At 38.6% G+C, this 14,464-nt stretch overlaps 1 protein-coding gene across 3 annotated transcripts; it reads right to left on the reverse strand.

The window, feature by feature from the left end:
- Positions 1–1,281: 1,281 nt before the first annotated feature.
- gda (guanine deaminase) lies at positions 1,282–12,062 on the reverse strand. Of its 3 annotated transcripts, XM_088433050.1 has the most exons (16): positions 11,974–12,062; positions 11,365–11,436; positions 11,111–11,274; positions 9,691–9,779; positions 9,412–9,583; positions 9,099–9,186; positions 5,859–5,964; positions 5,742–5,769; positions 4,706–4,813; positions 4,335–4,442; positions 4,158–4,255; positions 3,965–4,032; positions 3,602–3,748; positions 3,385–3,503; positions 2,202–2,229; positions 1,282–2,108 (listed from the first exon to the last, which is right to left on the reverse strand). In XM_088433050.1, the coding sequence occupies exons 3-16, from the start codon at positions 11,234–11,236 to the stop codon at positions 2,032–2,034; spliced, it is 1,362 nt and encodes a 453-aa protein (XP_088289176.1). In that variant the 5' UTR covers positions 11,237–11,274; positions 11,365–11,436; positions 11,974–12,062; the 3' UTR covers positions 1,282–2,031. The 3 variants fall into 3 exon arrangements, with proteins under 3 accessions (XP_088289176.1, XP_088289190.1, XP_088289183.1); XM_088433064.1 differs by lacking the exon at positions 11,365–11,436 and having other exon boundaries at positions 11,974–12,048; XM_088433057.1 differs by lacking the exons at positions 11,365–11,436; positions 11,974–12,062 and having other exon boundaries at positions 11,111–11,336.
- Positions 12,063–14,464: the final 2,402 nt, after the last annotated feature.

Raw genomic sequence — 14,464 nt, forward strand, 5'->3', positions numbered from 1 at the left:
CTGATTAATTTAAGATGAGTAAAAAATGAATATCGGGAAGGCTGATTTACGAACGTGTGCGTGTGTGTTTTTGTAGGACTGTATGTCATCCCGTCAGTGGTTTTTATCCAATTATTTTGTATTGTACTGTTTGGGCCATTTTCATGTTTTTAATGTATTTGGCTGGTCAATGGTTGCGCAACAAGGTTGCAGTCGCGGCAATTCTTTTATTGTTGAATTTGCTTGCAGTGAATGTGTACAGTGTGCGCCTACCATTGCCGAAAGTGTGCCTCGCTCCTCCTTACCTTTGCACAGTCATTTTAACCTGGCTACTATAACAAAGTTGTTAAACTATCTGCAGCCTTCGTCAGTTTATTCTGACAATTGCGTGCAACCTACACTGAAAAACAATGCTACATAGAAAAAAAATATTTGGTACAAATGCTCAGTTGGGATAATTGATAAGAAAAGTGATGCACATTTAGATATCCTTCTAAAATTGATGTAAATGTATGTTTAGTGGGTTATTAAAGGTACCACCCAGCCACATAAACCTCTTATATTACAAAGGTCACCTCATCTGCAAGCAGTAACATAACTACTGTAGGTCCATGACTCAATATGAATAGAAAAGTTAATCATCACAACACATCCAAATGCGAGATTTCTTGTTCCGGAAGTATTTCGCAAGTGATGAAACTTTGCAATTCGGCATTATTTGCTGTGCTCAAGTGAAACCATTTATCAGAGGTGTCCACACTCGGTCCTCGAAGGCCACTGTCCTTCGTGTTTTCTAAATTTCTTTCCCCGACACACCTGATTCAAATGATCAGGTCATCAGCAAGCTCTGCAGAAGCCTGATGATCATCCTGATCATTTGAATCAGGTGGGTCAGGGAAAGAAACCTCGAAAACATGCAGACAGTGGCCCTTGAGGAACGAGTTTGGAGACCTCTGATTTAAACGATCACTCTGACACTATCGTGGAAAATTGAAGTTGTTATAATTCCATGAAACGCATAAGCGGCTTTAGAATATAAATGGAAGATAAATACTTCTTAAAATGCCTAAGTGTACTTTCAACACTTCAACTGCAACTAAAAATTTTGTAAATTAATATTATGACCAGGATCTGTGATGAACAGCAGCCCTTGAAGCCTAACTTGGGGCCAGCAATGCGGACCAAAATTTGTCACCAGTCATATAGTAATTAGTAACGAACTGCCTCTAACAAACCCCTGGACCTGAGTCATGTTAGGGCATCAGTACGATCAGAGTGAAGATTCCAAATGAGCCCTTATTTTTTAATTTTTTTTATTGGTACCTCAAACATGAAAAGACAAAAATGATTTCAATTTTACCATGAAATGAAAGACCAAAGAAGTACAATGCAAAAATGCTGTAAAATAAATGAAATTTAGGTTGGATTGCATTCTAGCAATTTGATTCAAATATAAGTTTTCCAAAAGCATAGAGAACTCTTTTGATTTTTATAGCAACAACTGAGTAATATTAAAAATACTTCACAAAAAAACATGTGCCTTTGCAGTTTGAAACCAGAATTCATGAGTACAGTATTCAAAAATGTAAGCACGTGCCCAAAACAACTGTTTGATTAAGTTTAATTAATCCCAAAGTCGCACACAAATGTGTGCAATAAAATGATATGGCAAAGAGTGCCTTGCTGTTCTTCTAGGGCAAATACCCTCACCCCAAAGTCCCTCACGGCAGTGGGTTAGCCAACACCGCATCGCACGCTGTCATTTTTTTTTTTTTTTTTTTTTAAGGACAAACACTTGCACATTTTACAATTGGCAGCCTGGATTCTCAGGTTAAGATGATTTTGTTTGTTATGGTAATGCTGATTTACAGTTATATACAATCACTGATAAATTGTAGCATACTTGCCCAGTTGGTCCGTACAGTTTTATGAAAAACATTTGCAAATGAATAGAAATAGTTGGCCACTATCCATAACCATATTATAGCCCTATTATTATCAATCATTCGAAGACAAGCAGCATTTCAAGCAGTTCAAGCAGTGTTGGGAAGTTTAGTGCTGGCGTGAGTCAGAAGATGGTACCACTTTCCTGCCAGCCACATAAACCTCCACTATGTTCCTATCGTCACCTGCACGGGCAAGAAAAAAATCTATCATGTTGAGGATCTCATGTGATACCCAGAGGAATAAGCAGAAAAATTATGATTATAATGCTCACTCACCCAAATTCAAAAACTTCTCCAAAATAATCTGAAAGTAAAGTGGTAATAAATTAGTTGGATGTCCACATTACAGATTCCACATACTGCATTGCATCCCCACTCCACTGCGCTGTGTCGTCCACAGCACGACACAATCATTTTAATGAATGAGAGTGGTTCCACATGCTGCGGTTTCGCTGCATTGCGCCATCGCGCCGCGCTTTGCCTGCAAACAACCTAAATCTTGAAAAATCTGGTCCAACGTCATCTGCTGTGGTCAATTCAACAGTTCAGAAAGCACCAAATAGGAAAAACAACGTGATCTCCATAGGGATTTAAATCTACATAGGGATTTACAAAGAAAAATCACTCTATATAGACAAGATTGTCTTCTCCTTTGATGATTGACTGGATGAACCCAAAAGCAGCTAGTTCTCTAGTGCTCCTTCTCTGTGTCATTGTCATTGAGACAAAAAGAGCAAATGCGTTCCTCCTGTTAAATGGCATTGTAACGTTTGCATAAATATGTATGACTGTTTAAATCACAACTTTATCAATTCACTTAAAAGTTAAAACAAATATTGTATGTACTAGCCCATTTTAAATGAAGCGAGTAATGAAGTGTTATACACGCAAACGTCCCACATTTATGTTAACACAGATGTTTTGTCCAATTTTAGTTTGAGTTGTTAGTTTTTGTTTACTATCTTAAGTTTGGTACTTCAATTTATGCGTAATGGATTTAAATGCTCGGAACAGTTGACATGGATTTTCATCTCCCCAAAATTCTGTTTTGGTGCACTGAATAGAAGCAACAAATAGACCACAATGTGACACTCCTGTGATTGGCCAATTCTGCACAAGGGATGCATTGTTGATGAATCACAAGAGTCATGTGTGTCAAAAAAAGTCACACCTCATAGTCAAATGAACACAATCCCTTCAAATGGTCTCAGCCCGATTGTTTGGTTAGCACTAAGGTTGGTAAGCTAACGCTGGCCTTCAAACACGACAAAACATTGTTGCCATTATTGCCGTAACGACGAAAGGCAAAAAGAGACTTGGTGTTGAAATTGTCTCCGAACAAAACAAACCACACAAATAGGAACTGGCTAGTCTTGACAAAACCAAACTGGACAAGTGTGAACACGGTGTCAGTCAGTCATTGCGCCATCTTGCTATGTTTTCAAATTTTTATTCATACCTTTGGTTCCTCAATCTGGATCAAGTCAATGGGGCCATCGGGGACTGCTACATTGACTCGAAGAGCGTCAAAATCTTTGCCCACTTCAAAGTTTCCTATTTGGTCATCCAGGGACAAAGCTACAGACAAAACACATATTCAAACAATATCACCACTCCCTTCGAATGCCAAGATAAATTCATCACTGACTAAATCAGAATGCAACTTTGTATTGCACCTTGGCTCCCTCCAAGTGTAGCCAACCTGAAAACCTCTTCAAAGGTGAGCGTCTCATGCTCCGGGTCTTGTACAGTCAGTATTTTAGATGTGTCCAAGGTTCTCCTCACAGCATCTAGCATCGAGGCTGAGTAACCGCCCGCCACGTCTGACGCAAACAAATCAGAGGTCACATGGTCAAGAGGAAGTACAGACAAAAAGCTTTTGAGGGGACATGACATTCAAATTGGATCTTTTTCAGTTGGCTTGTTATTATTTCCGGACTGCCAGCTCATCCAAAGACTCAAATGTGTTTGTCATAGAAAACCAGAAGGTTTTTAAGGTTCTCTTGTTAAGACTGCACAAAGTTGGTCTCTGTTCTCACCTGTTCCAAGGCCAAGCTTCACTTTGTGGTTCAGAACATTACGGACATTGAGGAGTCCACTGCACAATCTGGATAGATGAATAGTTATTCAGAAGGTGACAAAAAATGGTTACAAAACAAACTCATTTGTCGTTTACATAACAAACACATATGTCGTTATGGCACATGTAAAAGGTGAATCAGTCACACTTACGAGATGTTCGAGTTTGGACAGTGAGACAAAGCAGCTCCTGTCTTTTGAAACAAGGCCAACTCTTCATCAGTCAGATAGCAACCATGCGCCATTACTGTCTGTGAAGGCAACAAAATGAACCAAGTGTCTACCGGAACATTTTTTTTTTCATATGGACCAACAGTGTATTCTTCTCACCTTGTTGGTAAGCAGATTGTGTTTGTGGTAGACATCTGTGTAGGAATCAAAATCAGGAAACAGCTCTTTCACAATCTTCACTTCCTCAACATTTTCACTGATATGACTCTGGGAATTAATATGGTAATCATAAATTGATAAGTTGGTAACCGTAAATTGTACATTTTCAATGTTTGGAAACATGGAAATAAAGCAAGAGACAAGAGTGTGTATTGTCTTTTTGTTTGACTGTTTTGACTCAGAGATTAAAAAAAAAAAGTAGTATGTACATCCAAAAAGTATCAGAAATCCCAAAAGACTTCACATCCCCTAAACAATCTCTCTGGCAACTATTCTCACAGGACACAATTTGGTTTCCAAGGTGAGCTCACCTGAATGTGGAGATTGTTATTCTTCGCCAGCTGTCCCAGTTGTCCAAGCAAAGCTCCCGAGCATGACAGGACAAAGCGAGGTGTTACCACAGGCTTCACCAGAGCATACTGACAAGGCACCATGGGGAGACACGGGCGTCACTCAAGTTGATGCAAATGCTAATATCCTATGTATGTATAGGAGGGATGCTACACTTTTTCAAAAGCCAATGCGACAAAGCCAATACGGTCGACATTCCAGAAACTAAATCACCCAGCATGGATCGTGACATAAAAAGGTGTAGCTGCTTCAGCCAATTGATAAAAGCAGGCCTGACAGAGTGGAAGGGGGGCCTAGAGACACTCTAGACAGAAAAGAAACATTGAAGCAAGAAGAAGGTGAAAAGTGACATTATTTGGACATTGACGTTTTGATTACTTTTATTTAAACTTTGTGGGGGGAAAAAGTGCTTTTGAATACGGAGAACAGACTTTATTTCAACTTTTGCATTCCGATCACCTGTTTTGACCTCTTTTATTTGTACTTTGTAAAGAAAGTAATTTTTAACTCTGAGAACAAACCTGATTTCTATTAATGCCTTTTGATCACCTGTTTTTGAGATCTTTTATTTTAACTTTATTGGACTAAACAAAATATTATATTTTGTTTAAGACCATGCCTTTTTGGACTCCACCTATATGACACACCTCTCACAACGTCACATATAGTGGAGGATGCAGAAGGCCCAACAGGAAACCAATGCAGCCCTGCTCCATGCGCAAATAAAGGCAGACCACCTCCAAGAACAGAACTATTACAGTTTGCCAAAGCCAAAGCAAGTGAACCCCCCCATTTAGAAGGGTCATTTAGAAACGAGGCTACTCCTCGTGCGCGCTGCCGGAATGCGGTGCTTTTTGTTTTTTCTTGATTCAATTGGTGCTGAGAAGAAACCTACACCAATAGATTACAATGCTACACTACCTATAAAAATGCATACGCAAATTAGTACAAAGCTAGACTTTGTATTTGTAAGTTTCTGTTGGCACAGACGCTCACCTTCTTCTCCAAGAGCTCAGCAATGAACCTTGAAAAGTACAATGAAAGGATTTGTCAGTGTACAAACATGCAAATCCACACATCTTACGACAGACTGATACATAAAATTGAACGTACCGACGGGTTTCCTCCAGGGACTGTTGAATGGTCTCTTTGTAATGTTTAACAGAGTTGTTCCTGTCCATACACACCTTCCCCACCAAGGCTCGCTGTCCCAAGTTGTCTATAAAAGTAAAATCACAATTTCACTGTGTGGCTAGCAATCTATCTTTTGTTGTTTAACAACAGAATAGAAAACGCCCTCACTTAAAGCTTTATTCCAAAATAGACCCTCCTCTTTAAAATATCTATCTTTGTAAATGATATATTTTTTAAACCTGTAGATATTTTTTTGACAGGTAAACTGAAACCTTTTGAAATGGTTTGGCTGATATTTGGGTCAATGAATGTGTTTCATTGCTTTTCCCTCACATGTCTGCAGCAGATGACATAATACAAGAGCTGAGCATCTGTCCAAGCACCTACTGCCACTTATGAGGCTGCCATACCACCCAGGCATGTCAGCATGATACTTGATCCATCCTTTGTGTGATATACACTATACAGTACAGTAATTGCTTGCTATGAAGCCTTTGTGTGATATACAGTATACAGTACAGTAATTGCTTGCTGTAAGTGCATTGTCAAAGGCAAATTCTGAACAAAAAGTGACAGACACAATCAATGTTGGAGCTAGGCAAATGCTACAAGAGCAAACAACCATACATATCCCCAGCTTTTCCAAAGGTGGCAGGTAAACCTGGGTGATTTTAATAAATTGCACCATGGGTATGCAGAGACAGTCACACTTTTGACAGTTCTAAATTTGGCAGTTGAAAAAAAATGCTTCAGTGGAGCTGAGGAAGATTTGTAACTTGAGCTCATACCAACACTTGTACATGCAGTGGTGCTGTTCATTTGGCCTCCTTGAACTGTACAGTATCTGAAACTCAGTTGACCTTTATGTACAGTAGTGGAAAACAAAGATAGCTAGCTCCTGGGACTGTTTTAAAGTTCCCTGGCCTAGAACACCTTCCCCTGTCCCCAAAAACACACACATGTACAAAAACATGATTTGGAGTCTTAGGCGTTTTGATATTTACCCTTCAAACAAACAGCCAAATATTACTGAGAGAAACCCATGCAAATGAGGGGGAAACCTAACATTTCTTGAGGCTGCTTCAAATGACCTTGTGGATTCTGGTATCACTGTCCTTATAATAATCATAATAATATAATATAAAAAATATTTGTGATCAAGAAGCCCTGTACCACAATATTCTTGTTAACACACGTTGGTATAACCCATGTCTGTAAAACGTATTTTTTGGTCATTTTAGCGAAAGCAATAAAATCTCATTCCGAAGACAAAATATTTAGGTTTGCTTTATAGCTGTGAAATGCCACAAATTGGTCAAACGAGACCCACACAGTAAGAAAGGGTTTACAATGCAACGCCTTTAACAAAACAAAACAAAACAATGCATGTTTAGCATGATCCCTGGTTGGTTATAACTATAATATGTTAAGTTTGGTGTGATAAGATTTTGTTTTCTTTAAGCACCGGCCTTAGGCAATGCTCTTAGAGATCAGCATATCAAATCTGCCTCTCTCAAGATAACATTCATTTCACTCAAAAATCTGGTCTAACAGCCTAAGATAGCTATTAACTTGCTGAACAACAACAAAACATCAACATACCGAAAATGACAATTGCACTCTGTGAAACTGTGCTTTTATACTATCCTCTATTTATACTTCATATTTATTTGATAGGCACCGTTCGGAACAATGCTCCCAATTTCATTGTATATATACCAGCTATACAATGACAATAACGGCATTCTAAATCCAAATAAATTTGACAGGGCTGCGAACAGGCAGGATCAAGAAATCAAAACCACAGCCCATGCAGTAAACTTTCCAATTTGTTCACTATATTTACTACCTTAGGCAATGCTCTTTGCCATCAACATACCTTAGGCAATGCACTTTGAGATCAGCATATCAAATCTGCATCTGCTAAGAAAACATGCATTTCACTCAAAAAAAAAAAAAAAAACGGTCAAACAGCTTCAAGAGAGCTAATGATTTCCTGAATAACAACAAAACATGAACGTACCGAAAACAACAATTGCACTCTGTGAAAGTGTGCTTTTATACTATCCTCTATTTATAGTTCATATTTATTTAATAAGAACCATTTGGAACAACGCTCCCAATTTTGTTGGATGCCAGCTATACAATGGCAATAAAGGCATTCTATTCTAAATTCAATTAAAGTTGACATGACTGCAATCAAGTAGGAGCAAGATATCAAAACCGCAGCCCATGCAGTAAACGTTCCAATTTGCTCGCTATTATTTACTACCGATAACATCTGCTCTAGAGTGACTATCAAACATGTCTCACACACCTTTGGTTAATGCTGAAACAGACAACATGAGCAGAATCAATTTCAAAAGGTCATCCATTTGACAACAGCGGAGTCGGGTGGAAGCTAAATGCAATGACGGAAAAAACTACAATGTTCATACTAGTTATTGCATGAAGTCTGTAGACTTCAAATTCAACAATTACAGTAAATATTTGAATAAACAAAACACTTGTAGGCCTTAATACAAACAAGCAAAAAAAAAACTGTTTAATCTTAACAGAGCGTGTCGACATGTTATTGGGACGCTGTGCAAACTACTTCACTACATACGGATGCATGGAACTGCCAATGTGGAGTAAACAGTTTTGACTTGGCCATGTTGTTTGAATGTCCTTCAAAGTCGTTCTAATGAATTGACAATGTCATAGTCATAGTCATTCATAATCGTGGATATGTCAAGACGATGAGGCATTTTGAGAATAAGTGCTATGTGTGTTTAGTCTTCAGCTCACATTTTTGCCAATGTTTGAACGACTTTACCAAATACGTTTACACGATGTTATAATTATGTTTGAGTGACTTAGTATAAATTAATAATAATACTCATACAGGATATGATTACAAATAATTGAAATGACTTCATCCATTTGTTAGAATGAGTTTACAGACTAATTCTAATGTCCTAATGGACCTAACTAAGAACCTTTTGTCATAAATGGATGAAAACAGTATATCACAATGATTAAACCGTATCATTGCATACAGTGTTGGGAAAATTGCTTTTTATGACAGTGACTACATTTCTTTTTTTAATTTGACCAGATAAAATGCTGATGGAAGATTTATATGGTCAAACTCACTACATACTCACAAGCATTGCTGATATGCATTGTAATTGGAATGTTATCTAAAAAGGAAAACGTGAGTAAAGGGTTTCTTACCCGCAATGTGACCCAGCAAGAGAGATGAGTCTGTGTGTATTGTGGCAAAGTAACAGGCAGTGGTTGTTCCATTTCTCAGTGTTCTTCTCTGTCAATGACATGGATCCAATTAAAGGATTAGGACATTCTCTTTTGTCAAGTGGTTAAACATACACTTAGGCGTTTACATACATTTCTAAAACTGTAGATTGCCTAACAACAGGGTGCCTGATTTGTGGCTCAACACATAATACAGTGCTTTATATATAGTCAGCAGGTGTAGTATATACATAGAGCTGAAGTATATACATAGAACACTTTTCAAGGAACTCACCACAACTTCAGTGTAGACCTTCTTTGCGAAACTCTGGTCTTCAAAGCGTGATTCCACTGGAAAAGTATATTTGTTGAGCCAGTCAAGCAGGGGCAGGTCCAGGGCCGTGCCAGCGTAGCTATATTGGGGGGCATGGATGTGGGTGTCCACCATTCCAGGCATGAAGAATTCACTACAATGCAGAATGCATTGCACATCATTTTTCTTGGATTATTGCACCAGGGGTGGTGTTGTATTGCCGATAAAATAATACATACTCATACGTTTTTGCAGACTTACTGTTTTTCTAGGTGAGTTACTGATGATGGGCTAAACGCAAATTCGGTAGAGAGTTGCTGCAGCTCTTTGCCTTCTCCAATAAAGGCGATCTGATTACAGAACGGGTGGTGATTAATTGACAAATAAAAAAGGAAAGACTTATTTGTTCACACTTCAAAAGCACTCATGCAATAATAACATTAATGATAAATGTGATTCAGTGAATGTTACAACTTACTCGTTTGACATCACTAACAGAATAAAGTAGAATCACAATATTTAAACAACCCATTAAAAATGATCAAGGCCATAAAAGAATGCCAAAACATCAAAAAAACTATTAAATGAGCTATCAAGTCACAAACGTTCTTTAAAATAGTTTGGTCACTGAATTCTACATTTGCGGAATACGCAGCAACATCCACTTGTTTTTAGCCATCCCAGGGGGCAGGGCGGGCTATTATGTTATTATGCCACTTCCTGTCAACTGAAAATGTAATCACAGTTGCTTAGGGAACAACCGATCACGACTGCTTGAAAATGTCACATGACCCAACTCAGAAAGCAGGTGAGCCGTGACTGATTATTAACAGAGCCAAGAAAAACTGTGATGTAACTTTTACTTTAGTTGGCAGCAAAAAAAAAAAAAACACTGCCTTTTTGTGATGGATAAAAAAAGGGTGGATTTTACTGCTAAATCCATACAGTATTGCGAAAATGCAATATTAATCTGAGTAACATGTTTAGACTATTGGGGTGCATATAATGTCTTGTAAATAATTTTTAGAGCTGACTTGACTTACCTTTTAAAGTTATTAAGAACAAATGTAATGTATATATAAATACAAAAATATATATACATCCAAAAATACAGTAAACACTAACACAAAAAAGCAGGTAAATAATTCTGTACTAAAAATTTGCATTCATACTAAATAATTTAAAAAAATACTAATATACCTAAAATCATTCACTATTACACATCACAATAGAAATGTGTATACGTACTACTAAATCTAGCAAAAGAACAATACTATGAGTATGAACTAGTAATGCCATGCAGCAATAATTATATCATCATTAAAGTAAACAATAACAATACACATTACAAAGCTTTTTAAAAGATCAAATTTGAAAGAAAAAGTTTTAAATTCAAATTAAACTGCAGATCCACTTTAATGTTTTGTTCTTGAATCATATCGAAACTGATCTCATGGCTGTACGTCGTGTAGAGGAGGACGTGCACCCCTCGAACAAATTATGCTAAAAAGTACAACAAAGAAACTGAAGAAAACGAAACACTGTAATACAGTACTGCTAACAACTACTAATACTACTGCTATAAAATAAAATCCATCCGCTGGACACATATATGTATAGGAAACATTCACACTCACAAAAAAGGACAATTTCAGTACACGTAATAATATCATAATAGCACCTTTCCGTCGGCTCGAACTCCAAGTATTGCATCTTCAAGAATCTTCACCGCTTCCTCAGGAGTGGAATGGATCAAAGTCCCTCTAAAGACTCGCTTGAGCGTAGAGTTTCCGTCCGAGTTGGCCATCACGACTTCAGAGCAGTGACACGCACTCACGCAGGCACCTGCAGGGGACTGCGCCTTTTAGCCGTGTGCCTACTCCATCAAAGTGACGTCGCGACGCAAGTGGTGGGGATGAGGGGAGGGGGACGCACCTGACTGAGGAGGAAGTACTCAGCTAATGTGAGCGCGACGAGCAGCTCGTTGTATTGCCGTGATCGTTTGCCCTGTAGATTCAATTGAATGCTTTGTCTTGGTCAAATTTTAAACGATACATCAAATGAATGACACCAGTCGTAATGGAGTAACGTTCAGACAACTAAAATTGGACCTAAAGCTCTTTTAATATTTTTTTAATATGAATTATTCACGTTTTGTAGTAACTCGTGTGTTTCCATTTTACATAATAGGTTTTGTCTTATCAAACTTCTAACAAATCAAATCGAAGGAACTTATGGTATATTTCTGCAGCAGTCACTTTTACTGTGATCATCGTGTATGTAGCTCCATTTATTGTAACAGATTTCTCTACAGCTTGTTAGTGTATGGCATGCCGTTGCGAAGTCTGTATTTTTAAAGTATTATGCATATTGCTGATGTGGGGCGGGACCCTCCTATCTCCACATTTACCTCTTTTCAGGACACGACAAAAAGATGTTCAACCACTTATAATACTTTAGATTGCTTAAGAACACCAACGTGTGGTCGACTTATCAATGCTATAGATTTTTGAATAAAAAAATATACCGGGATGTGAAACTCACCCAAATTCCTCCTAATTGTCTAGCACGTTGTCGGATGGTTGTTCTGTTTAAAATAAATTTAAAAAAACAAACAAACAAAAAAACAACAAGTCGGTCATGGACTTTCACCCCCATGTCGATCTCGTTCTACCTCCACCTCCTGCTGCATTTGGGGAGGATCCCAAATGTTATTTTAGTGGCATATGTACCACATAAAGCAAGTCTGTGTTTTAGCGAAATGTTGTGTATAAATTTATAGTTAGATAAACAAACAGAGCACAATACAGATGGGTGAATTGTTGACAATTCACGTAATATGTGTTCAAAACGGCATATTCCGCCGAAAGCTTATTGAGCTTGCTTCCCCTCGATGTTCACTAATGGGGCAAAGTAGCCAACCTTCCAGGAGAGTCAACAACAGCGCAAGTAATTATATGAAAATGACAAGATTATCTGTCGAGGCGCTCACGCTTGTTGACACATATGCCATGCCAAAATGGAAACGTGCTTGGAAAGGCCACTTAAGCATTACTACAGCTGGTCGAAAAGACTTTCAAACACAATTCGAATAAAGTGGTATAACTTCTTCATTTGTCAATGTTGTCAGTTTCCCTCTTTTCCTTACGTCTTCTAACCCCTTTCTTTGATTGATTGACAAGTTTCTGGTAAAAAAAAAAAGTTTCAGACATGTCCAACTTCAGACGCCAAAAGGTCAAAATCGGCAATAGTTTCTTCTAAACTCCATTTAACTGGCGCATACAAAATGACCGCAGTGTGGGCAGTGAAATTTGTAATATCCAAATGCAGTCATTTGTATTTTTATTGTATTTTTTTCTTATAGGCTATTGTAAAAGCAGTTTTTTGTGTGTGTTTTTTTTTTTTAAATTCCACAAAGATTTGACCATGCCATGTTGCCACTTTTCTAGTTGTCTTAACGTCAAAAAAGCTTAATTGCATTCTCAATTGCGGGGAGTGTACAGTCATGTGGAGATTTTGAACACTACTAAGGAACATAACATCATGTAGTCTTATGGAGGCTGACATTGGATCTCACTGATATGAACAGGTTACTTAAAGGGACAATGTGTGAGATTTAGATAGTTTTTCATGGAAAAGGAATAAATTAAATGATTATAAATTATAAAGAAAACCTTGCATATAAATGCGTTCTCAATGATCAACAGTATGTTTTAAATATAATCGTAGGTCTAGCAGGGTGGCACTCCTCCGGAGACTGACATGTCTGTTAAAGCTACGGGCAATGGTAAATGCAGCACCTCCTGCTTTCCGTTGTGAAAAATGGTCTAAATCTTTTACATTGTCGCTTTATGGCAGAACCATATCCTGCCTTTTTTTCATGCGTCTCACTTTCGACGCACCTGATTGAAATATCCAGCCTTGTTATCAAGCTTCCAAAGGGCTTGCTAATGAGCTGATTATTCGAACCAGGTGTGAAAGGCGAGTAAGACATTGAAAATAGGCAGGATATAGCCCTTGAGGAACTGGGAGTTGCCTAACCCTGCTTTAAGGCTAAGGATGAGCTGGCAGCTCTTGGCGCTTCCTCATTTGTGTGGTGCAATAGGTTTCTTAGAATTGGCGTTTGTTCCAGTGCAGTTTGCAATTCGCTGGAAACCAGTTCACAAGGATAGGCAGAGGATGGTTGGGGCTTTGGCACGCCCATGACCCTAGTGGTGAGGATAAGTGGCTAAGAATGGATTGATGATTCCACACTTTTCTCAGCTATGATGAAGTGTGTGTGTGTGTGTGTGTGTGTGTGAATGAATGACTAGTTATATAATTTAGTCAATGTTTAATCAAGTTTATTTGTATAGCCCTGAATCACCAGTCTCAAAGGGCTTCACAGGTGAAAAATAAATTACAAAGAACATCACAAATACACGACGGCATCTCTTGAACAAAGTGCCCAGAATTGGAAGGAAGGAAGACCTCAAAAACCAAACCCATCTAGGGAAGATGAGACTTCAGAGGGGACCACAGGTGAGAGGAGCCCCCTCCCAGGCCCAAGAGGTTGCACTAGTTACCGAGTGCTAAAAATAACACATTGTGCCATATTAAGGAGTACATATCCAGTACAAAGATGTCTTGACGGCAGGCGAGAGGGTGAGATCCTACTCACGGAGTGGCCTCATGATCCACCCTAACAAAAGCCGCATCGGTCGATCGGCGCAGGTCCACATTTGTCTCTCATCATCTAGCCTCCTCTCCAAACCAAAAGGGAGAAGGAAGGACAAGGAAGCTGCAGTCAGACATACCAATTAGCTAAATGCACGCGTGAAGAAATGAGTTTTTAGTCGGGATTTGAATATTTCAATGAGGTGGTTATGTGAACTTCCATCGGTAGGGCATACCAGAGCACTGGCGTGCGAATGGAAAAAGCCCGAGATGCAGCGGACTTCTCCTTAGCCTGCGGGGTCTTTGACAAACTAATAATTTGTGACCGAAGTTGTGACAGAACATGCAGTGGTACTAAGTGGAAGAGATAGGAAGGAGC

Source organism: Hippichthys cyanospilos, chromosome 1 (assembly GCF_059441005.1).
Source record: "Hippichthys cyanospilos isolate Australia breed blue-spotted pipefish chromosome 1, RoL_Hcya_1.0, whole genome shotgun sequence".
Classification (NCBI taxonomy): domain Eukaryota; kingdom Metazoa; phylum Chordata; class Actinopteri; order Syngnathiformes; family Syngnathidae; genus Hippichthys; species Hippichthys cyanospilos.